The 25,760-nt window shown below is 39.9% G+C and overlaps 1 protein-coding gene across 14 annotated transcripts in view; it reads right to left on the bottom strand.

Annotated features, from left to right (window-relative positions):
* Positions 1-25,441, bottom strand: part of fhod1 (formin homology 2 domain containing 1) — a 63,205-nt gene extending 37,764 nt beyond the window's left edge. For 11 of the 14 annotated variants that reach the window (XM_055013481.1, XM_055013485.1, XM_055013489.1 and 8 more), the window contains exons 1-3: positions 24,565-25,439; positions 9,698-9,804; positions 5,645-5,709 (exon numbers count right to left, since the gene is read on the bottom strand). In XM_055013481.1, coding sequence (XP_054869456.1) covers positions 5,645-5,709; positions 9,698-9,804; positions 24,565-24,729 — 337 coding nt within the window. In that variant the 5' untranslated portion in view covers positions 24,730-25,439. Of the gene's footprint in view, positions 1-5,644; positions 5,710-9,697; positions 9,805-24,564 lie in introns of all 14 variants that reach the window. The other 3 variants (XM_055013483.1, XM_055013484.1, XM_055013486.1) reach the window with 2 other exon arrangements.
* Between the last annotated feature and the right edge of the window lie 319 nt (positions 25,442-25,760).

The following is a 25,760-nucleotide window of genomic DNA, read 5'->3' as shown; positions in this document are numbered from 1 at the left end:
ACATTATCTTGTTTAGGCTAATGTAGCGGCTAACATTATCTTGTTTAGGCTAACGTAGCAGCTAACATCTTGTTTAGGCTAACGTAGCGGCTAACATTATCTTGTTTAGGCTAACGTAGCGACTAACATTATCTTGTTTAGGGTAACATAGTGGCTAACATTATCTTGTTTAGGCTAACGTAGCGACTAACATTATCTTGTTTAGGCTAACATAGTGGCTAACATTATCTTGTTTAGGCTAACATGTTTCAACAACCACAGGACAGTAACTGTTTATGTTGTTGTTTGTTGTTGTCAGTGAGCAGCCCAACCAGTCTATAAAACATCATCTCCTGAGGAAACATCAGCAGTTGTTGAGTGTTTGATGCTAACAGAAGGTTTTTATTTTGAGTCTCGTCCTGTTGAACCTCTCTAACCTCTGATTTCCTGCTTCCTGTTTCAGCTCCTTCAGTGTGAAATTTTCTGTCTTTCCTGGAGTTTTAGTTCCACCAGCTGTGACGGTTTGAGCTTTTCTTGGTCACGTCTGATGATAAAACCTCTGCAGGTTTGACATTCAGACCACCGGCTCTCTCAGTGTTTCCAGCAGGACACTGGTTTCTGGGAAGTGAACGCATCATTAGCATCACGTTGTTTCACATTCCACTGACAGGAAACTGTTTCCTGAGCCGAGGTTTAAACGTTTTCTGGGATTTCTGAGGCTGATAAACAGATCCAGAACCAGATCAGACTTTAATCCAGATAACGCTGAGGAACTGAAACTGCAGAGATCAGAATATTCTCTATATAAATATATGTCATGTTAACCTGCTGTACTTTAAATCCTTTCCATTGCTGATTTACTGTTTAAACTGAAACGACTAACTGAAACTAATTTAAACATTTCCATATTTAATCTAAAATAGTAACACTGGAAAAAAATGCTCCTCTCAAAACAAAACAAAACAAAACAAAAAAACTTATTTTAAGGAAATTTACCTTGAAATAAGTGCAAAAATCTGCAAATAGAACAAGTGAAAATGGCTTGGTAAGATTTCTAGAAATAAGATACGATACTTAGGATCTCAAAATTAGCTGGGAAAATTTATTTTAAGCTCTATTTTACCAGGATTGTCAAGCTTAGGGGTCTTAAAATAAGTCAGACATGCGAAAAAAAATAGCAGTTTTTCACTCAAAAATTTATTTTCGTTTTCATGTAACCTCCTAATCTGAGATGTATTAACCCTCCTTATTTATGGGCACCAAAAAATATTTTTTCCTTGTCTGAAAAAAATTCTGCAAAAAAATTCCCAAATTTCTTTAAATTTGCAAAACCTTCAGGGAGAAAATTCCAATAATTCCTTAAAAATTTCCCTTAAAAGTTGTATTTAAAAAAAATGGCAAGAAAATTAAGAACATTCACATAAAAATCAACCAAAATCCAGTAAAATTCCCTGGATTTTGCTGGATTTTGGTTGATTTTTTGTGAATGTTCTTAAGAAACATTTTTAACATCTTTTTTTCCACCAAAAAATGTTCAAAGATTTCCCAAAAATTTTGAAAATGTGGATATCAGAAGTTTCACTGTGAAAATATTTTTTTTATCCACATTTTCAAACTGTCCTGCAGGACGACATGAGGGTTAAACTTATTTTGAGTTTTCTTGTAAAATTCAATTCAAAACATGATAATTTCCAGATTGTTTGACTTAACAAGATATTTAAGATGCATTGTCTGAAAACAAGTCCCTCCATCTGCTGAAATGTCTCTTAAGTGAATTTATCTTAAATTGAGTGTGATGAGACATTTAGACTAAAAATAAGACAAATAGACTTGATAGGATTTAGAGTTTTTGCAGTGAATGTCATATATTCAGAGTAAAAACTGATGTATTTCAGTGTTTTTCTACTCTCAGCTTCTTATAGGTGATTATTAGCTGCTGTCATTTATCCATGACTGGAATTAAACTAGACATGGATTCATCCAGTGGGACTCATTGGATCATGATAACAATAACAACAACAACAATAATAACAATAATAATAGTAATAATAGGATGTTAGTTTATCAGCAGGTGAATTAAAGTCAGTCAGCTGAGAGTCTGTGGTCACGTGATCCAGAGGTCAACGGAGATACGAAGACGATTAAACTGTTCTCCAGAACCTTTTTCCTCTGATTTTAACTTTCAAACAGTCAGACTGGATCTGCAGACCCGCAGGAGATGACAACAACAACAACACTATCAACAACAAAAACAGCAACACCAACAGCAGCAACAACTAGAAAAGCACTCAGAGAGCCCAGTCCTCCTCCAAAGCTGCTCAGTCCTCCTACAAGGCTGCTCAGTCCTCCATATGTCAGAAATGCAGCATTTATTTATTAGTTGTTGATGACCAGAAATCACAGCTCCATTTAATATAGATGTTCCCACAAACACAATGACCTTCCCCTGAGCACAGGCGTGTGTTCTGCATGTGTACGTTATGTACCGAATCACGTGACCTAAATATGTAGCAGGTGGCGGGAATTGATGGGACTCAGAAACACCCCCACAATTTAATCAGTGGTTCCTTGGATCATTTCTGATGGATAAGTCCTGATAAGTCCTCAGCGGTGGATTTGTAGTAGGATCACAATCAGCTGATCTAGTGTTCACTGGTTGTCATGGTTACAGTGACACCATGCTGCTATCTGGCAAAGATACAGAAATCCTCAACAAATCCGTGGATCCAGACTATAAGCTGCATCACTGCCAAAATCTAACCACTTGGTCCTTGTGTCATTTCTGACCTTCCCTGGAAATTTTATCCAAATCTGTTGGTCTGTTTTAGAATAATGTTGCTGACAGACAGACAGACAGACGGACAGACAGACGGACTGGCAGAGAAACAGCAACGACAAAAACAACAACAACCTGTATCAAAGCCACAAAATTGGGAAGGAAGCTCAGTCACTGGATATTAATGATGTCATCACCAGCAAACAGGAAACACACACACACACTACTCTATTGTTGGACCAGTTATATTTATAACATCATTCTGAGAAATCAGACCACAGTCAGCAGGACGATCACACATCACAAGCAAGAGACACAAACTCAACACGAAGAGACAAAAAATCCCTCCATGCTGAGTCTTGGCAGGATGAAATTCAGGTGTAGACAGATTAGTTTCTTTGGAAAACACACACACACACACACACACACACACACACACACACACACACACACACACACACACACACACACACACACACACACACACACACACACACACACACACACACACACACACACACACACACACACACACACACACACACACACACACACACAGGTCTGTGCCTGTTTGTAGGTAAAAGTTGCTTCACTCTGATCTCAGGTGAGTTCAGGTGAAAGTTTCACCGTCTCCAGGTATGTCTCAGTGGTTACTACGGTAACTGATGCTGAAGCCTGGAGTATTTATGTAGATAAAACTGATCGGAGACCAGAATAAGTGATCAGGTGGAACAGCATCGGCTGATCTGATTGGTCGCTCCATGCTGTGACTCGTTGATCTGAACAAAGAGGAAGATTCACTCTGACTGAGAAACACGAGGAGTTCAACACACAGAGAATAACTGGAAGCTCTAGTTCACATCCTGCTGCAGGTTCTGAGTTTACGGAGGAAGTAGGAGCTCCTGAACGCACCACGGACTGACACAGACCACGGGTTTATAAAACACAGTATAAATATTAACTAACGGATGGAAAAATTGACATGCCACTTTTTAATGATCCGTGACTGTTGTCTCTTCTGTTTCTGCTGTATTTATTTACATGTTTAGATGTTTATTTGTGTACTAATTTATTCACATTCAGCTCGTTTTCATCGTCTTTCCTCGACCGTCTGGTTCTGAACGCTTCCTGTTCTCATCCTCAGACTACGTCTATGAGTTTAAATGTAATAAAAGTGGAACATTAACGTTCCCTGACATGAACCTCAGCTCTCAGCCTGACGTCGTTTCCTCCACAGAAGAAGAAAAGTGCTGAGTCATGGAGCAGGAAGCATTCTGGGAAACCCCCTCGCAGCAGGAAGGGCGGGGCCGTGCCAGGAGGAACTCTGGGAACGTTTCCACGGCGACCAGCTTAGTCTGAGCAGCTCCAGACTGATCTGAGAGCAGCTCCTCTACCATCACTGTATGAAGGGCTCTGTAGCGCCACCAGCAGGACGGATCAGGAACATCCACCACTCACAACATCTAACCCCATCCTCACTCTCTCTCCTGACTAAACGTGATTCTAATCTGTCAAAACACCGGACGGAGACACAAAAACACCACAAAGACGCACAAAACTACCATATGTACACAAAATGACCAAAAGAGACACTAAACAAACACAAAAAGATACAAAACGACAGGAAGAGATGGAAAATCACCACAAAAAAATGCCAAATAGACTGCAAAGAGACACAAAAGTAACACAAAGAGAGACAAAAATAACGCAGAGACCCAACGCAACGTCAAAGTGACACAAAACAACTAAAAGATGATGCAAAACAAACACAAAGAGACCCAAATTGACACAAAACAATTAAAAGAAACGAAAAATAAGCATAAAGACATTCAAAACACCACAGAGACACAAAACCACCATAAATACATTAAGTGGCTGCAAAGAGATGTAAAACATACACAAAAATATGCAAAATGACAATGAAGACACACAAAATGACCACACAATGATGCAAAATCACCACAAACAGACACAAAAATGACTGAAAGAGACACAAAACAACCAAAAGAGATGAAAATGAACACAAAAAAGATGAACATTGACAAAAAAAATCAAAAAAGGACACGCAAAAAGACAAAAAACCACCAGAGATACACAAAATGACGAAAAAGAGACGCAAAACAAACACGAAGACACGCAAAATGTGTGAGACAGACACAAATAGCAGCAGAAACAAAACTACCATAAAGAGACAGAAAACCTCAGAACAGCCTGAGAATAACTGGAGGTTTGGTAACCACGGTAACGGCAGACATCCCACAGCAGCAGCTCTGGAGGAAAAGCTGAACTAAAGGAGAACAGAGAGTCTGAATGCTGCTTTGTTTACAGCGTTAAGCCTCTGAGATCAGCTGCTGCACTAAAGCCAGAAAGAAAAGAAAAGCTGCTGCCAACAGGAACACAATAAGAACACAACTACAAATACTGACAGAGAACAGACACGCACACACACACTGAACACACACTACACACAGACACGCACACACACACACTAAACACAGACACGCACAAACACACACTGAACACTAAATGCAGCAATCAATAATCACACTGATCAAACTGATGATGAGATCATTAAAAGATGCAAAACAACCACAGACATAAAACAACAACAAAGAGACACAAAACAACAACAAAGAGAAATAAAACAACAACAAAGTGGCACAAAACAACAACTGAATACTAATGTCACACCTGAGTGAGATACAGGTGAGTCAGGTAAGGACAGACGGACATGTAAGGACAGGTAAACAGGTAAACAGGTGGTCAGGTAAACAGGTGGTCAGGTAAACAGGTAAACAGGTGGTCGGGTAAACAGGTGATCGGGTAAACAGGTGATCTGGTAAACAGGTAAACAGGTGGGCAGGTAAACAGGTAAACAGGGGGACCTACCCAGGATGTGGTGGACTCTGACAGACAGCTGAGTTCTGAGGATCAGCAGAGGTTTCTTTCCTTTCCTGTGGAAACAACAGAACCAGTTCAGACCCCAGTAAAACCAGTTCAGACTCCAGTAAAACCAGTTCAGACCCCAGTAAAACCAGTTCAGACCCCAGTAAAACCAGTTCAGACCCCGGTAAAACCAGTTCAGACCCCGGTAAAACCAGTTCAGACTCCGGTAAAACCAGTTCAGACTCCGGTAAAACCAGTTCAGACCCCAGTAAAACCAGTTCAGACCCCAGTAAAACCAGTTCAGACTCCAGTAAAACCAGTTCAGACCCCAGTAAAACCAGTTCAGACTCCAGTAAAACCAGTTCAGACCCCAGTAAAACCAGTTCAGACCCCAGTAAAACCAGTTCAGACTCCAGTAAAACCAGTTCAGACTCCAGTAAAACCAGTTCAGACTCCAGTAAAACCAGTTCAGACTCCAGTAAAACAGTTCAGACTCACCACGTCTACAGCCTCATTGTGTCTCATTTGTGTTGCTGTGTCCTTGAACTCGTTCTGCATTTACTTCTTCTCTGGTTTTACATCATTCAATGTCTTGTTTTGCTGTTTTGTGTCTTTTTGTGATGGTTGTGTTGTTTTGTTGTTGTTTCAAGTCTCGGTTTTTGTTTTCTGTCATTTCTTGTTTCTTTTGTTCTCATTTAGTTCATTCTATGTCTCGTTTTTCTTCTTTCATGTCGTCTTTTTGTCGTCCTTTTGTCGACTTTTTGTCAACCTTTTGTCGTCTTTTTGTTGTGGTTTTGTCGTCTTTTTGTCGTGGTTTTGTCGTGGTTTTGTCGTCTTTTTGTTGTGGTTTTGTCATGTTTTTGTTGTGGTTTTGTCATGGTTTTGTCATCTTTTTGTTGACTTTGTCGTCTTTTTGTTGTGGTTTTGTCGTCTTTTTGTCGTGGTTTTGTCGCTGTTTTGTCGTGTTTTTGTCGTGGTTTTGTCGTCTTTTTGTCGTGGTTTTGTCATGTTTTTGTTGTGGTTTTGTTGTGGTTTTGTCGTCTTTTTGTCGTCTTTTTGTCGACTTTGTCGTGGTTTTGTCGTGGTTTTGTCGTCTTTTTGTCGTGGTTTTGTCGTTTTTTTGTCATGTTTTGTCATCTTTGTCATGTTTTTGTAGTGGTTTTGTCGTCTTTTTGTCGTGGTTTTGTAGTGGTTTTGTCGTCTTTTTGTCGTGGTTTTGTCGTTTTTTTGTCATGGTTTTGTCGTCTTTGTCGTGTTTTTGTAGTGATTTTGTGGTCTTTTTGTTGTCTTTGTCGTGTTATTTTCGTGGTTTTGTCATCTTTGTCATGTTTTTGTCGTGGTTTTTGTCATCTTTTTGTTGTGGCTTTGTCGTGGTTTTGTCATCTTTTTGTCGCGGTTTTGTCATGTTTTTGTTGTGGTTTTGTCGTTGTTGTCGTGTTTTTGTAGTGATTTTGTCGTCTTTTTGTTGTGTTTTTGTCGTGGTTTTGTCATGTTTTTGTGGTTTTTTGTGGTCTTTTTGTCGTGTTTTTTTCGTGGTTTTGTCATCTTTGTCATGTTTTTGTCGTTGTTTTTGTCGTCTTTGTCGTGGTTTTGTCATGGTTTTGTCGTGTTTTTGTTGTGGTTTTGTCGTGCTTTTGTCGTGGTTTTGTCATGTTTTTGTAGTGATTTTTTCGTCTTTTTGTTGTGTTTTTGTCGTGGTTTTGTCATGTTTTTGTCATGTTTTTGTCGTCTTTTTGTCGTGGTTTTGTCGTGGTTTTGTGGGTTTTTTGTGGTCTTTTTGTGTTGTTTTTTTCGTGGTTTTGTCATCTTTGTCATGTTTTTGTCGTGGTTTTTGTCGTCTTTTTGTCGTGGTTTTGTCGTGTTTTTGTTGTGGTTTTGTCGTGCTTTTGTCGTAGTTTTGTCATGTTTTTGTAGTGATTTTTTCGTCTTTTTGTTGTGTTTTTGTCGTGGTTTTGTCATCTTTTTGTCAGCTTTTTGTCGTGGTTTTGTCAACATTTTGTCGTCTTTTTGTCATGTTTTTGTTGTTATCAGGGTCGTTTTTGTTGTTTTGTGTCTCTTTGGAACTCTTGTGTCGTTTCTGTTGTTTTGTGTTCAACTAAAATAAAGTAAAAACCAGCAGAACCAGTTTCTGTTGGCAGCTATCTAACTGGTTTTCTGTCTACTGTGTTTATTAGAGCTAACGTCACCACAGCGCCCCCTTCAGACCACTTTATTCACTGTAAAACAGAACACAGCAGCCCATTAAAGTGAGTACACCCTTCAGACTACTGCAGTAATGTGAGGGGTGTACTCACTTTACTGAGCTGCTGTTATTTTCCCAAACTTTCTGTCTTCAGGTCCTGCTGACGGTTTTATGGAAACTCTGATCCTGGATCAGTTCAGACGGAAAAAATGACAGAAGCAGAGACTGACACTAAAAAAAGTTCAGATTCTCTTACAGCAGCGTCACACACACTTTCCACACATGACGGAAACACACACACGCACGCACGCACGCACGCACGCACGCACGCACGCACGCACGCACGCACGCACGCACGCACGCACGCACGCACACACACACACACACACACACACAGTCTGAAATACAGAATCAGCCTTAACCCTCCTGTTGTCTTCATTTACAGGCACCTAAAAATATTGTTTCCTTGTCTGAAAAAAATCCAAAAATTCTGCAAAAAAAAATTCCCCAAATTCATAAAAATTTGCAAAACCTTCAGGAAGAAAATTCCAGTAATTCCTTAAAAGTTTCCCTTAAAGGTTTTTTTTTTAAATCCCCCAAATTTGGCAAGAAAATTCTTGTAAATATTTTCAAAAAAATGACTAAAAATCTTCCAAAAAATCCTAAAAATATCTAAAGTGATTACATATATATCAGTAAAACTTCTAATATTTTCTTTAAGAACATTCAGAAAACAATCAACCAAAATCCAGTGAATTTCGCTGGATTTTGGTTGATTTTTATGTGAATGTTCTTACGAAACATTTTTTAACATTTTTTTTCCACCAAAAAATGTTCAAAAATTTCCTAAAAATGTTGAAAATGTGGACATCAGAAGTTTCACTGTGAAAATATTTTTTTTCAACATTTTCAAACTTTAAAACGTGTTAAATTAACTAAAACTAAAGAAGCTTTTTATTTTTATTCTGGATGTTTTACTGTTCCGTGTGTCGGCTGCACATACATGTGAAGGTCAAACATCCTAAATGATCCTTCATAAAAGTACAATACTGAACTCATGAAAAGACGACAAAATGAACACAATCAACCTTGTAAAGACATTTTTCTTTACTGCTCTTTTTTATTGTTTATTAATATTTATTATTACAGTTTTTTAATTAATCAATCCTAACTATCTTAATAAATGTACTAATGATCTTAGCATATTTGTGTATAGTTTTATTCTAATTCATTTCCTAACTATAATCCTTCAATTTATTTTTAAATAATTTACTTTTTATTATTTCTTAGTTACCCGAGATAAATTATTCTTTTAGTTTGTAATTTATTTAATTTCTTTTTATCTGTCTTAATATTTTATTGTTCCTTTTTGCTATTTATCATTATCATTCTATAATTATTTAATTCTTTAAATGTGTTTTTTTATTTTTCCATTTTATGATTTAAATGATCTATTTTTACCTTTTTATTCTCTTATCTATATTTTAGTTTTGCTTATTATTAAATTGTGTTCATATTTATTTATATTTCTTGTTGTTCCATATTTTATTATTTTTTCTTCATAAGCTATATTTTATTCTTCTTGTTGAATGATTTTTCAGACTTTATTTTTTACTATTCTGGTTTATCGTAATTTAATTCTTTTTCTTTTTAACTTATATTAATCTTTTGGCATTATTTAATGTTCATTATTTTGCAGCAGATACAGGTTCAGTTCATAATAACAATAACATTATTATTATTATTAATAATAATAATAATAATAATAATAATAATAATAATAATAATAATAATAATAATAACAACAACAGTAATAATAACAATAACATTAACAATAACATTAGCAACAACAACAACAATAATAATGTTCTTACGCTACGTCTTCGTAGAAACTTTCCAGCTCGTCTCGTTGCTCTAACAGAGAAGAATCCAGATCCAGATAGTTTCCACTGGGAGACAACTGGAGGCTGCAGTCCTCCAGCTGATACAATAGACACAATACACACAATACACAACACACATACACAGAGAGAGAGAGAGAACATGTGAGTTATAGTGGATCTCAGGTGTGTTTTCAGGTCAGTCCAGCTCCAGTGTTTATTCAATAACCTGCAGCTCCAAACCCACTGAACCAGTTCTGCTGCTCAGAATCAATCCTCAGAGAGACGTCTGAGCTCAGACTGCTGATTAAAGGATCTCTAGAGGATCTCTAGAGGATCTTTGGAGGTTTCCACTACCGTCTCTGAAGTTCGGACTGATTTAAACACAGATTAACTATCAGGGAGGAAAGTCTGACCTCCTGCAGCACAGAGACACAACTGGAACACAATCATTCCAGCAGAGTTCAACAGTCCTGGAGTTACCTCATGACAGGACCAGAGTTAGAGGGTTAGAGGTGATAGAGGTTCCAGTTACACTAAATACTCTTCTATCTGTTTATTTCCCTGTCAGAGTTTTGTTTAAACTGATGTCAATAAGATCCTACCTGGTTGGTCCACTGGACCACCTGGTTGGTCCACTGGACCACCTGGTTGGTCCTGTCAGTAGCTGTGTGTCTCAGAGATGAACCATGCCAGTCTAACTACAGATGGTCGGTACAGTCAAACTAAGAACGGCTCATTAAATCAGTTATGGCTCAAAACTGGCTGGAAATAGTTTACAATTATCAGAAATCATTCCAGAAAATGATCAAAATGACTTCAAAATTACTCAGAAATTGTCTAAAACCTCCAAATATTTCTGTCGAATGATTCAAAACTTTCTAAAATGACTCTAAGTGGATGAAAGGAGACTGAAAATGACCATGAAGACTGAAAAATGACAGCAACTTCTCTTAACCCTTTGATGCACATGTGTCCAAAGTGACCCAAATCCAGGAGAAAATGTAAAATCTCCTGATCCACTCTGAGCATCAAAGGGTCAAAAATGATCCACAGCGACCAAGAAAAGTTCAGCAACTCCCTACACTTTAGAACAAATCTTGATTATTTTCAGGAATTCTTTTTAGTTTTAAAGCAGAACTGCGCAGCAGCATGCAGCAATATGCAGCAACATGCAGCTAAATGAAGCAAAACACAGCAACATGCACCAACATGCAGCAACACGCAGTTAAATGCAGCAACATGCAGCAACACGCAGCTAAATGCAGCAACATGCAGCAACATGCAGCAACACGCAGCTAAATGCAGCAACATGCAGCAACACGCAGCTAAATGCAGCAACATGCACCAACATGCAGCAACACGCAGCTAAATGCAGCAACATGCAGCAACACGCAGCTAAATGCAGCAACATGCACCAACATGCAGCAACACGCAGCTAAATGCAGCAACACGCAGCAACACGCAGCTAAATGCAGCAGCATGCAGCAACACGCAGCAACATGCACCAACATGCAGCAAGACGCAGCTAAATGCAGCAACATGCAGCAACATGCACCAACATGCAGCAACACGCAGCTAAATGCAGCAACATGCAGCAACATGCACCAACATGCAGCAACACGCAGCTAAATGCAGCAACATGCAGCAACACAGAGCTAAATGCAGCAACATGCAGCAACACGCAGCTAAACGCAGCAACATGCAGCAACACGTAGCTAAACGCAGCAACATGCACCAACATGCAACCCGCAGCTAAATGCAGCAACACGCAGCTAAATGCAGCAACATGCAGCAACACGCAGCAACATGCAGCAAGACGCAGCTAAATGCAGCAACATGCACCAACATGCAGCAACACGCAGCTAAATGCAGCAACATGCAGCAACACAGAGCTAAATGCAGCAACACGCAGCAACATGCAGCAACACGCAGCTAAATGCAGCAACATGCAGCAACACGTAGCTAAACGCAGCAACATGCACCAACATGCAGCAACACGCAGCTAAATGCAGCAACACGCAGCTAAATGCAGCAACATGCAGCAACATGCAGCTAAATGCAGCAACATGCAGTAACACAGAGCTAAATGCAGCAACACGCAGCAACATGCAGCAACATGCAGCTAAATGCAGCAACACACAGCTAAATGCAGCAACATGCAGCAACACACAGCAACGTGCAGCTAAATGCAGCAACACACAGCTAAATGCAGCAACACACAGCTAAATGCAGCAACACGCAGCTAAATGCAGCAACACGCAGCTAAATGCAGCAACACGCAGCTAAATGCAGCAACACACAGCGAAATGCAGCAACACGCAGTAACACGCAGATAAATGCAGCAACACACAGCTAAATGCAGCAACACACAGCTAAATGCAACAACACGCAGCTAAATGCAGCAACACACAGCTAAATGCAGCAACACGCAGCTAAATGCAGCAACACACAGCGAAATGCAGCAACACGCAGCTAAACGCAGCAACATGCAGCAACACACAGCAACATGCAGCTAAATGCAGCAACACAGCTAAATGCAGCAACACGCAGTAACACGCAGATAAATGCAGCAACACACAGCTAAATGCAGCAACACACAGCTAAATGCAACAACACGCAGCTAAATGCAGCAACACACAGCTAAATGCAGCAACACGCAGCTAAACGCAGCAACATGCAGCCACATGCAGCCACATGCAGCAACATGCAGCTAAATGCAGCGACACACAGCTAAGTGCAGCAACATGCAGAAACACACAGCTAAATGCAGCAACATGCACCAACACGCAGCAACACACAGCTAAATGCAGCAACACACAGCTAAATGCAGCAAGACGCAGCAACATGCAGCTAAATGCAGCAATACGCAGCTAAATGCAGAAACACGCAGCAACACGCAGCTAAATGCAGAAACACGCACCAACATGCAGCAACACGCAGCTAAATGCAGCAACATGCAGCTAAATGCAGCTAAATGCAGCAACATGCAGCAACACACAGCTAGAACTCAGTGAATCCTCCAGCAGGACGTCCTTTAATCTCCTCTATCAGCTTTAATCAGAATTAAAGATAAATAATGAGGAGAACATTTATTTATTACGGTTCTGTTAACGTGTTCACCCTGAAACAGGAGAACAAAGAGCAGCTCCTTTATCAGAGGATCTCTGAGATATTCAGGTCAGTGGGCGTGGCTCTTATCAGGTGATGTCACTCAGGTAACACACCTGGAATATAACAGTCAGTTTAACTCTAACCTGATGACATCATTCTGTCTGTTCTACTGGAGCTTTGATCTGATCTGGAATCAGGAAAAAGGATTCTGGATTTTTCCAGATTTTTCTGGTTCATACATGTCGATTTGTTCACAAGAAGCTTCAGGAAACTCCTCAGAACCACAGACTGGAAGTTAAACAGCTGCTTTACATGAGTTTTACATGAGAGCTGCAGCGTGTAGGTCTGCTGCAGCTGACTAATGCGACGTTACAGCTGCAGCTGATTAATGTGACGTTAAAGCTGCAGCTGATAATGCAACGTTAAAGCTGCAGCTGATTAATGCGACGTTACAGCTGCAGCTGATTAATGTGATGTTAAAGCTGCAGCTGATAATGCAACGTTACAGCTGCAGCTGATTAATGTGACGTTAAAGCTGCAGCTGATAATGCAACGTTAAAGCTGCAGCTGATTAATGCGACGTTAAAGCTGCAGCTGATTAATGCGATGTTAAAGCAGCAGCTGATTAATGCGACGTTACAGCTGCAGCTGATTAATGCGACAAAGCTGCAGCTGATAATGCAACGTTAAAGCTGCAGCTGATTAATGCGACGTTACAGCTGCAGCTGATTAATGCGACATTAAAGCTGCAGCTGATAATGCAACGTTACAGCTGCAGCTGATTAATGTGACATTAAAGCTGCAGCTGATTAATGCGACGTTAAAGCTGCAGCTGATTAATGCGACGTTAGAGCTGCAGCTGATTAATGCGACATTAAAGCTGCAGCTGATTAATGCGACGCTAAAGCTGCAGCTGATAATTGCGACATTAGAGCTGCAGCTGATTAATGCGACGTTAAAACTGCAGCTGATTAATGCGACGTTAAAGCTGCGAGTTCAGAAAAGTTTCCATCTATATTCATCTCTAGTCATCAGAGCTGAGTCAGACCTGCAGAACCACATTCTTCTGCTCCGTCTGTAAACCTGCAGCTGGTCCAGGTTCTCACTGTTCCTGCAGCTTCAACAGAACCTCATCGGAACCTGAAACCTCAGGAGTCCGTTTACTGAGGCTGGATGAAGTTTCCAGTTGGACCAGAAGTTCTGAAGGATCTGCAGGAACCAAGAGGGTCGTCTGCATGTCTTGAAGTCAAACTAACTATATTTTTAGAGTTCTAAGTCCTTTAAAGTGTTTTTCCAACACTCTGCATGTTTCTATTCTTCATCTTCTGTCCTTATCGGCTTGGTTCTGCCTGTGAAGCTCTTTAGAACCTGGACTTAGAGATAAATAAAGATTATTAATATGAATTGTTTCAAACAGCAGCCTCCTGGTTTCCGTCCAGCAGTTAAAGTGTTCACTGATGAGTTGATCGAGTTACAATAATCTGATTTTCTGTTCTTTGGACATAACAAGAAATGATCCTTCAGAACACGGAGGAGATCTCCAGTCTGTTCTGATATTTTATAGAAAATACTTCATCCACTGATTGAATAAGTAACTGATAGAATAATTATAAAAAAATCACTTTCAGCTGAAAACAGTTTTCAGAGACCAAAGTTCTGCAGTGAAACTATTCCTGCAGGTTAATGAGTAATGAGGATTCTAGAAGTTGATCAGATGTTTTCAGAGTTTCTGAGGAACTTCAGAGTTCTAATAGATCAAACGTTTAAGAGATAAAAGGTCAGAACTGAACATTTAAACTCTGCTTCATCCGGAGACGTTTTCAAAACTCTGGATTTTAACTTTCTGCCGTTTTCCTGCTTTAAAGCAGCCATCAGGAACGTTCTGCTGATCAGAGTTTCCACTGAGCTGAAACAGAACCTGCATCTACACATATTTAGAACGTTTAGAAACATCCAGAAGCACCGATGATCAGAGCTGCAGCAGAACCTTCAGAACCCTCATCTACAGCAGAACCTTCAGAACCCCCATTACAGCAGAATCTTCAGAACCCTCATCTACAGCAGAACCTTCAGAACCCTCATCTACAGCAGAACCTTCAGAACCCTCATCTACAGCAGAACCTTGAGAACCGTAATCTACAGCAGAACCTTCAGAACCGTCATCTACAGCAGAACCTTTAGAACCCTCATCTACAGCAGAACCTTCAGAACCCTCATCTACAGCAGAACCTTCAGAATCCTCATCTACAGCAGAACCTTCAGAACCCCCATTACAGCAGAACCTTCAGAACCCTCATCTACAGTAGAACCTTCAGAACCCTCATCTACAGCAGAACCTTCAGAAGCCTCATCTACAGCAGAACCTTCAGAATCTGAACCCTCATCTACAGCAGAACCTTCAGAACCGTCATCTACAGCAGAACCTTTAGAACCCTCATCTACAGCAGAACCTTCAGAATCTGAACCCTCATCTACAGCAGAATCTTCAGAACCGTCATCTACAGCAGAACCTTTAGAACCCTCATCTACAGCAGAACCTTCAGAACCTTCATCTACAGCAGAACCTTCAGAATCCCCATTACAGCAGAACCTTCAGAACCCTCATCTACAGCAGAACCTTCAGAACCCTCATCTACAGCAGAACCTTCAGAACCCTCATCTACAGAACCTTTAGAACCCTCATCTACAGCAGAACCTTCAGAACCCTCATCTACAGCAGAACCTTCAGAATCTGAACCCTCATCTACAGCAGAACCTTCAGAACCCTCATCTACAGCAGAACCTTCAGAACCCTCATCAACAGAACCTTCAGAACCCTCATCTACAGCAGAACCTTTAGAACCCTCATCTACAGCAGAACCTTCAGAATCTGAACCCTCATCTACAGCAGAACCTTCAGAACCGTCATCTACAGCAGAACCTTCAGAACCCTCATCAACAGCAGAACCTTCAGAACCCTCATCTACAGCAGAACCTTCAGAACCCTCATCTACAGCAGAACCTTCAGAACCCTCATCTACAGCAGAACCTTCAGAACCCTCATCTACAGCAGAACCTTCAGAACCCTCATCTACAGCAGAACCTTCAGAACCCTCATCAACAGCAGAACCTTTAGAACCCTCATTTACAGCAGAACCTTCAGAACCCTCATCTACAGCAGAACCTTCAGAATCTGAACCCTCATCTACAGCAGAACCTTCAGAACCGTCATCTACAGCAGAACCTTCAGAACCCTCATCAACAGCAGAACCTTCAGAACCCTCATCTACAGCAGAACCTTGAGAACCCTCATCTACAGCAGAACCTTCAGAACCTTCATCTACAGCAGAACCTTCAGAACCCCCATTACAGCAGAACCTTCAGAACCCTCATCTACAGCAGAACCTTCAGAACCCTCATCTACAGCAGAACCTTCAGAACCCTCATCTACAGAACCTTTAGAACCCTCATTTACAGCAGAACCTTCAGAACCCTCATCTACAGCAGAACCTTCAGAATCTGAACCCTCATCTACAGCAGAACCTTCAGAACCGTCATCTACAGCAGAACCTTCAGAACCCTCATCAACAGCAGAACCTTCAGAACCCTCATCTACAGCAGAACCTTTAGAACCCTCATCTACAGCAGAACCTTCAGAATCTGAACCCTCATCTACAGCAGAAAGGTTCTGAACACAACACAAATAGAACTACCCAGACAACCATTAGCCAGCGCTGCTTGATAGAATCTGTTAACTCCAGGAACTTTATCTTCACCTCGTTCCTCCTCTACAGCGCTGGTCGGTTCTGTTTCCATGGTGACCCGTTTACCAGACTGACTGAATGATGAATCAAACATCAGTTTTTCAAATGCGGAGATGTGGAACATCAGGGAGAAGCCACGGTTTCAGATGGATTCACACAGAACAACACGTAATAACACGCTGCAACACGCAGCAACACACTGCAACACGCAACAACACACAGCAACACGCAACGACACGCAACAACATGGAGCAACACGCAACGACACGCAACAACACGCAGCAACACACAACAACACACAGCAACACGCAACAACACGCAGCAACACACTGCAACACCCAACAACACAAAGCAACACGCAACAACACACAACAACATGCAGCAACACGCAACGACACGCAACAACACGCAGCAACACACAACAACACACAGCAACACGCAACAACACGCAGCAACACACTGCAACACCCAACAACACACTGCAACACACTGCAACACGCAGCAACACACAGCAACACGCAGCAACACGCAACGACACGCAACAACACGCAGCAACACGCAATAACACACAGCAACACGCAACAACGCGCAGCAACACACTGCAACAGGCAACAACACGAAACAACACGCAACAACATGCAGCAACATGTAACAACACACAAACGCAGCAACACGCAGCAACATCTAACAACACGCAGCTACATGCAGCAACACGGAACAGCATGCAGCAAAACGCAGCAACATGCAGCAACACGCAACAACATGCAGCAAAACGCAGCAACATGCAACAACACGTAACAACAGGCAACAACATGCAGCAACACACAGAAACACGCAGCAAGACGTAGCAACATGTAACAACTCATTTCCCCACTAATCTTCATGCAGCACTTCGTAGTTTTTTGCTGTATTGATGTATTTATATTTATATATTTATATATATATGTTCATATATTTATATTTTAAACTGAAAACTAATTTCTCTGTTCACTGAACGGATCTTCTCAGATCTTCTGAAGATGGAGTTCTGCTGTTAAACCAGAGTCTGGATGAAGCTCCAGGAGACAGTCTGACCTCCAGATGGTTCTTCTGAATGATCAGGAAGTTTCTGAGCTTCTAAACAAACTGCATGTTTCAAAGACATTTATCTGTTTTAGAACATTAGAAATCCTGACAGACTGAAGCCCAGAAGAACCTGAGGCTGAGTTCTCCACTGAGAAGATCCATCTTCTAGTTCAGTTATTGGCTGTTTGCAGCGGAGCGTCTGGAACAGGAAGTAGTTTCTCTTTTCATTCTGCAGAATTAATCTAGAGGGAAACAGATGATTTATCAGAACGTGTTGAAGTGTTTCCAGATAAAACGGTTTTCATGCAGCTGCTGCTCCTCATGTGGAAGGAAAAGCCTGCTGAGATGTCCTCACCATGCTGCTACATCCGTCCATCCACCCAGCTTATCTCCTGTTTACAGTCCCACCCTCTTCCTCCAAAATCAGCCACAGAAAGCCACTTCATGCAGCAGAATGGAAAGTCTGAAGCTGCTATCATCTCAGAAGATCTACAGGGAGCCATTAGAGGGTCAGAGGAAGAATGTGATCTCCAGGGAGCAGAGCTTTATCTGATGCTGCACTCATTCAGAGAGGTTTACTGACAGGAATAAATTAAGAACCGGAGGAAATGTTGAAACAAGAACACGAAGCAGAATGTGTTCAAACTCAGGCTGCTGACGAATCATCTGATCATCCTTCAAGAATCCAGCTGCACTCAAACAAACTCTGAGGAACTCTGAGCAGCTTCTGGTTCATCTTCAATCTAAAGTCCTGCAGCTCTGAGGAACCAGAACATCATGAAAGAGACAGAACTCAGACATGTCTTCTGTCAGAATGATGGAAACCTGGAAAAAGTGGGAAACAAACTATAAAATCTAAAGCTACAGCTTCCTCCACTGCAGTCTGAAGGAGTTAGAAGATGCAGCTCTGATGTTCCCAGAGCTCTGTAGAGATCTAACACCAGGAGGATGATCGAGGTTCTTCAGCACATGTCTCAGATGTATGAGATTATTCTCATAACTACGCTACAAAAGTGATAAAAAGAAGTTAACTACTCAGCTAGTCATAGAAAGAAGCTAAATATTTAGCCAAAGTCACAGAGAGAAGCTAACTACACAGCTAAAATCATAAAAAGACGCTAACTACTCAGCTAAAGTAATAGAAAGAAGCTAAATATTTAGCCAAAGTCATAGAAAGAAGCTAACTACAAAGCTGAAGTTGTATAAAGAAGCTAACTACACAGCTAAAGTTGTATAAAGAAACTAAGCACTCAGCTAAAGTCATAAAAAGTTAACTACTCAGCTAAAGTCATAGAAAGAAGCTAACACAGCTAAAGTCATAGAAAGAAGCTAAATATTTAGCCAAAGTCATAGAAAGAAGCTAACTACAAAGCTGAAGTTGTATAAAGAAGCTAACTACACAGCTAAAGTTGTATAAAGAAACTAAGTACTCAGCTAAAGTCATAGAAAGAAGCTAAATATTTAGCCAAAGTCATAGAAAGAAGCTAAATACACAGCTAAAGTTACATAGAGCAGCTTTCACCACAGCCAAAGTCATAGGGAGAAGCTAACTACAAAGCTGAAGTCATTGAAAGAAGCTAACTACAAAGCTGAAGTCATTGAAAGAAGCTAACTACAAAGCTAAAGTCATTGAAAGAAGCTAACTACACAGCTAAAGTTGTGGAAGGAAGCTAAATATTTCTGGCTTCAAAGAAAGTCTACGCTGACACGTTGCACAACATCCTGGACCTGAAAACGCAGTTAGCAAGGCATGGACTTCTTCGTGAGCGTTCAAGGAAATTACATGAAGACCTGAACATTCCTGGACAAGATCTTTCCAAGACGATAATGACAGACAGCTGATCCCAGGTCTTTGCTCCTCAACTTTCCAATGGAATCCCTACTGAGAGATGGTTTGTGGATAGAAAGGACAACAAGCTTCTAAAGACCGTTCCTTTCCTTGAGGAACTCATGGAGCTGAATTAAGATGTCTATGAAGGAACCACCATGTCCAGAGTTTTAACATCTGAGGAAACATGTCCGACATGTTTCCTCATGTTGTCTCCTCATCCTGGAGATGTTGACTTATCTCCATGTTTACAGACGCTTTTGTTTTGTCGCTGAAGTGGTTCTGATTCCAGTAAACGCTGCTGGAGCCTCGTTCAGGAAGTCCTCCATGTTTCTGAAGGACTTCCAGGATAGCTTGTCAGACCTTCTGTAAACTTCTGCTGTGAAGCTGCCCAGAGGCTGAAGATCCATCAGTCTGAACATCTTCTGGACAGACTCCAACATTCAGAAGGTCCTCTGGTTCTGCTGTTAAAATGGCTTCTGTTGCAGGAATCTGAATCCAAACAAAGCTCCAGGAAAGAGCCTCAATGAAGGAAGGTTTTAGCTTCTTCTAAAGGTTGTGAAGAATAAAAGTGTTGGTGGAAAAGCAGCTTAATGATCAGACACTAAATTCATCTTCATCTGCAGAGAACAGAACCCTCCAACAAACACTGATCTGGACCTACAGCTGACCAGCAGACAAACTCCTGGATCAGAGAGTCTCGGTTTAAGGACTGGAACAGAGAGAATACTGTCACCTGCTTCATAAAATCACTTTTCATCCATTCTTGTCATTAAATTCCTCCAGTTATGCCCAAAGAATTGTTGGTTTCAACTTCTAAAGAAGTCTGAAAATGAAAAGTTAACTGGAAATGAGCAAGACTGATAGTTTATTTACCTTTCTTTAAATTGTAAAAGAACAACAAAAAAAAAACAACAAGCATCTCTGTGGGAGTTTAAACTGGCCAAACTGGGAATTACAGCCCCTCCTCCTATCACAGAGCTCATTACAGGACGCTGACTGTAGATAAAAACATGATATTTTTAGCACGTTTCCTGAAGAGCATGTTAAAGAGCTTCACTGAGAAGAATAAGAATCACTCAGACTGTTCTGTTCCCATCAGGAAACTGTTAGCATGCAGACAAGCTAATTAAAGACGGTAAACATGGAGAAGGAGCCCCAAACACCTGAATCTTCTCCTGAAGGTCTCCTTTAGATGGTCGTATGTTTAACCCTACAGAGCCCAGGGTAGTGCTACAATTACATCTTCATCTCTGATAGGTGGTAGATGTGAAACCAGGTCAGATCCATCATTCTTTCTGCGTAGAAGTCTGGGAGGTCAGACTAATATTTCACTCATTCTCCAGGTCAGGAAGACTTTTCTGGTTACAGTGAGGGATTGTAAAAATACACAATAAAGACACGGAGTAGAAACCTCTATAAACCAGACCACACAATGTTGGGCAACTTTCTCAAATATATGTGAAAAAAATAGAAACGATATTAATTTTTGTATGTTTGTTGCACTTTTAACCCTGGTGTCGTCCTGCCGGTCAAATTGACCCGTTTTAAAGTTTGAAAATGTGGAAAAAATATATATTTTCACAGTGAAACTTCTGATATGCACATTTTCGGAAAATTTTTGAAAATTTTTTTGTGGAAAAAAAAAGTGTTAAAAAAATGTTCTTTAAGAACATTCACAAAAAAATCAACCAAAATCCACCAAAATTCGCTGGATTTTGGTTGATTTTTATGTGAATGTTCTTAAAGAAAATATTAGAAGTTTTACTGATATATATGGAATCACTTTAGATACTTTTAGGATTTTTTGGAAGATTTTTACTCATTTTTTTCAAAATATTTACAAGAATTTTCTTGCCAAATTTGGAGGATTTTTTAAAATAAATCTTTTAAGGGAAACTTTTAAGGAATTATTGGAATTTTCTTCCTGAAGGTTTTGCAAATTTTCAGAAATTTGGGGAATTTTTTGCAGAATTTTTTGGATTTTTTTCAGACAAGGAAACAATATTTTTTTGGTGGCCGTAAATGGCGACAACAGGAGGGTTGAACAATTCATTGTAGTAGTTAAGACACAAGTCAATAAATATTATTAAAACCTGGGATATCAGGGTTATATGGATGTAAAGCAAATAAAAATACTCCATAAAACTCCACTACAGTCTGTAGAAATGTAAGAATATATCCTGGAGGACAACAGTAGGTCTGAGCGGGTTCAGGGTTCTTCATATCTTATTGGTTGTATTCTGGTTATTTATTTGTTTGTTTGTTTTCTGAGATTATAAGTTCAGAGATGTGTCTGCTTGGTTTTATCTCTGAACTTTGATGCTTTGTTTTTAACCTTGTAAAATCTGATCCATCAGAAAACAGCCAGAAAATTCTAAAGTTTTGGAGCTGAGATGTTTTTTTTAACCCATTTAACAAAATCCACCAAAACAAAACTAAAACTTGCCGTATTATCTTGTTTAGGACATATTTTTGTGTTAGATCTGCTATACTGGGCAGTTCTGGCTACTTTTCGCTCACAACAATATTGATTTTCTAAACAGAAACTAGTTTTGTTCTATTTATTTCCCTGTTGATGGGATGGAGGTCTCAGAACCTCATGGAGCAGAAATAATGTGAACTAATATAGGGTTAAAATGTGCCTCAGAAATAAAGAAACTGTTCTAAGTGAAGCTTCAGGATCTGGAGATGAATGAAGAGAACCACCAGGACGGGTTCCTCCCACATTCTTCTAGATCTTTCTGGGAGTTTAAAGATTCCACACGTCTCAAATTAAGTTCACCGGAGTTTCTTCAAACATTAGATGAACTGTTTATTTGTTGTTTCTCTCATTGATTCCTGCAGTTTGACATTTTTCTACTATCTACTGACAGACGAGCTGCTGAACTCTCTGGATGTTTCCAGGTTCAGACCTTCTGCAGGAGGAACTTTGACGTCTTTGAGGAGAAGCTTGAGCTGTTTTTAGGGTGAAGCAGAGACGTTAAAGTCTTTATCAGCTTTAGTTCAGCCTCAGATAACGAAGGAATGAGCTGAAAACTGACTGGATGCTGTGTTCACTGCTGGTAGGAAACTCTGATTCTGTCATTAGTCAGCAGCAGCTTCCTGCTTCTTCACCTCCACTTTAGATTCAGCAGAAATCTGAGCTCCAAACAGAAAGAAAACACAGATTCTGATCCACAGACGTCTTCTGATTCCTGCTCAGATCTAGTTTATCTGGACGGAAAAAACACTGTTTGGATGAGGACAGAAATATATATATAAAAAATATTTGAAAATGTTAAGAAACTACACAATTGTTGTAATATTGTTCATAAATTGTTTTTCAAAAAAACTAAAATTCAGACAAAAAATATGTACGAGTAAAAGAAAAAAAATTACAAAATTCTTTTGTAAAAAATCAAAACAAAAAAACTGAGACATTACTGAGAAATATCAAAAATACCAACAACTGTTAAAGAAAAAAATATTTTTTAAAATTAGCAAACAATATTTAGGTGGTGCTGTTTGGACGACAACATGAATATTATTTTAAAAATTTAAAAATGTTAAGAAATTATACAAATTTTCTAAAATTGTTCATAATTGTAAAGTAAAATAGAGACAAAAATGTACATAAGTTTAAATATATATATATATATATATATATATATATATATATATATATATATATATATATATATATATATATATATTTAAATTATCGCAAAAATCTTTTTTAAAAAATTACAACACACAAAAAACTAAGAGATTGTTAGGAAATATCAAAAATGGGAATAAGTGTTAAAGTAATATATTTTTTAAATTAGTAAAAAATATTTAACATATTTTTAAAAAATAATTGCAACAAATAAACATATAACAAAAAATATTCCAAAGTTAAAATGTATCAAAAAGAAAAATTTATAAGGCATTTTATCACAAAATATGAAAAAATAAGAAAGTTTAAAAATGAAACAAGTTATTGGAAAAGTTGTATTTTCTAAACTATTATTATTGACTTCAGGTTTAAATAAATCTGTCTAATGAATGAAACTATATTAAAGAAGCTGAACATGGAAACACTGAAGTCCTCAGAGCTGCTCTAAACCGCATTCAGCCTGATGGTGGCGCTACAGAGACTCCAGAGGATCAGCAGGTTCATCCTCTGGAGATCAGGAATGGATTAAATAAACCTCATGTCCTTAAACAGCTGCTCAGATATTCAATAAACCAGGAACCAATAAACATCAGACTCCCTTAAAACATAAAGATCAGATCAATAAACTGGAACCTTTAAAGCCAATAATCGATCAGATTTATGGAGTAAATATTAACAGAAGTTTAGATTCATGGAGGAGAGACGGTTTGGTTTTACTCTAAATCTCTACATCGTTTAAACAGTGAAAGTGTCTTAAACTACACCTGAAATTAATCTTTAATTCCACCTTAAACTACACCTGAAATTAATCTTTAATTCCACTTTAAACTACACCAGAATTTAATCTTTAATTCCACCTTAAACTACAACTGAAATTAATCCTTTAATTCCCCCTTAAACTACACCTGAAATTAATCCTTTAATTCCACCTTAAACTACACCTTAAATTAATCTTTAATTCCACCTTAAACTACACCTGAAATTAATCTTTAATTCCACCTTAAACTACACCTGAAATTAATCCTTTAATTCCACCTTAAACTACACCTGAAATTAATCCTTTAATTCCACCTTAAACTACACCTTAAATTAATCTTTAATTCCACCTTAAACTACACCTTAAATTAATCTTTAATTCCACCTTAAACTACATCTGAAATTAATCTTTAATTCCACCTTAAACTACACCTGAAATTAATCCTTTAATTCCACCTTAAACTACACCTGAAATTAATCTTTATTTCCACCTTAAACTACTGGGTCTTTAGACGGAGTTCTGTTTCTGATCTGGACCAGAAGGAGCTGATGGTTCTGGAACTTTAAACTGTGTTTGACTTGATTTCAGGTGTTTTACTGGTTAGTTTATGTCACTACAGGCTGGTTAGAGCTAGTTTAGGTTAGTTCCAGAAACACCGGTCCAAGTACAGAAAGTTACCGGGCCGGTGGGGCAGGGAACCCGGCGGTGACCCACCTTCAGAGGCGCCTCCAGCAGCTTGTGGATCCCGGCGACCTGCTCGCTGAGCGGCTGGTTCTCCTCCAGACTGACCGGAGGAGGTCTGCGGGGTTCGGGGAAGTTGGTGCAGATGAAGGGATCCGAGTCCTCCAGGTACTGGACCCGGCACACGATGGATGCCATGGCCGAGACACCGCGACCTGACGGCGGCTACAGGAGGCAGAGAAGTCGGTGCGGTCCGTCCGGAGGAGCCGTGAAATGCAGCTGCTGCATGCAGACCTGCACTACCGGCCCCGCCCTTCAAAATAACAGCCAGAGCTGCAGCATTTCACAATAAAGCAACAGGTCCGGGCCCGGGTCCGGGTCCAGGTCCTGGTCCGGGTCCAGGTCCAGGTCCTGGTCCTGGTCTAGGTCCAGGTCCGGGTCCGGGTCCAGGTCCGGGTCCGGGTCCGGGTCCAGGTCTCTGATCTGCCATGAGTCCATCAGAGGAAGAAGAACCTCAGAACAAAGACACCAACATGGACCTCCAGAGGAGACCAGAAACTAACAAGAAACCAACAGGTTCTAAGGGTGCTTTCACACCTACGTCTTTTAGTCCGCAACACCTGCAAGTACGGTTCGTTTGGGCTGATGTGAAAGCATACCAGATTTTTTTGGTTCGGACTAACGAACCGCACCGAGACCACTTCCGGGAGGTGGTCTCGGTCCGCTTCTGTGTGAACTCCAGTTCGGTTCGCTCCTGGTGAGAACACAAACCTGTCTCCATTCGGACCGGCTTGATGGCGCAGCAGACTTTTTGGTCTACGGGAGCTTCCGTAGCAACCTGCACAGGGAATTTTGGGAGGCGCAAAAAAACTCGCGCTAGCTAAACCACATTCTCCACACGAGTTTGATCGAGACTCTGCGTTTACGATGAACAGGGGACAAACTTAAACGCCTTGTTTTGTAAACAGCGCCGCCAAACGACTGGGGGGAGATATAACATTAATTGGAGTAGGTTCAACTGCGAAAACACTGGTGTGAATGCGAACCGAACCAGTTGAAAATAGCAACATTGTAACAACTTTTGGGTCCAAACGAACCACTCTAGCGGACTAACAGGTGTGAAAGCACCCTAAAGTTCTGACTGTTTCAGCTCATTTATTAGTCCTCAGGTCATTTTGCATCTTTATTATTATTATTATTATTATTATTATTATTATTATTATTATTAT

The sequence above is a fragment of the Amphiprion ocellaris genome, chromosome 1 (genome assembly GCF_022539595.1).
Source record: "Amphiprion ocellaris isolate individual 3 ecotype Okinawa chromosome 1, ASM2253959v1, whole genome shotgun sequence".
In the NCBI taxonomy this organism is placed as follows: domain Eukaryota; kingdom Metazoa; phylum Chordata; class Actinopteri; family Pomacentridae; genus Amphiprion; species Amphiprion ocellaris.
Note: the sequence above shows the minus strand (reverse complement) of the source record. Positions and strands in the feature narration are given on the sequence as shown.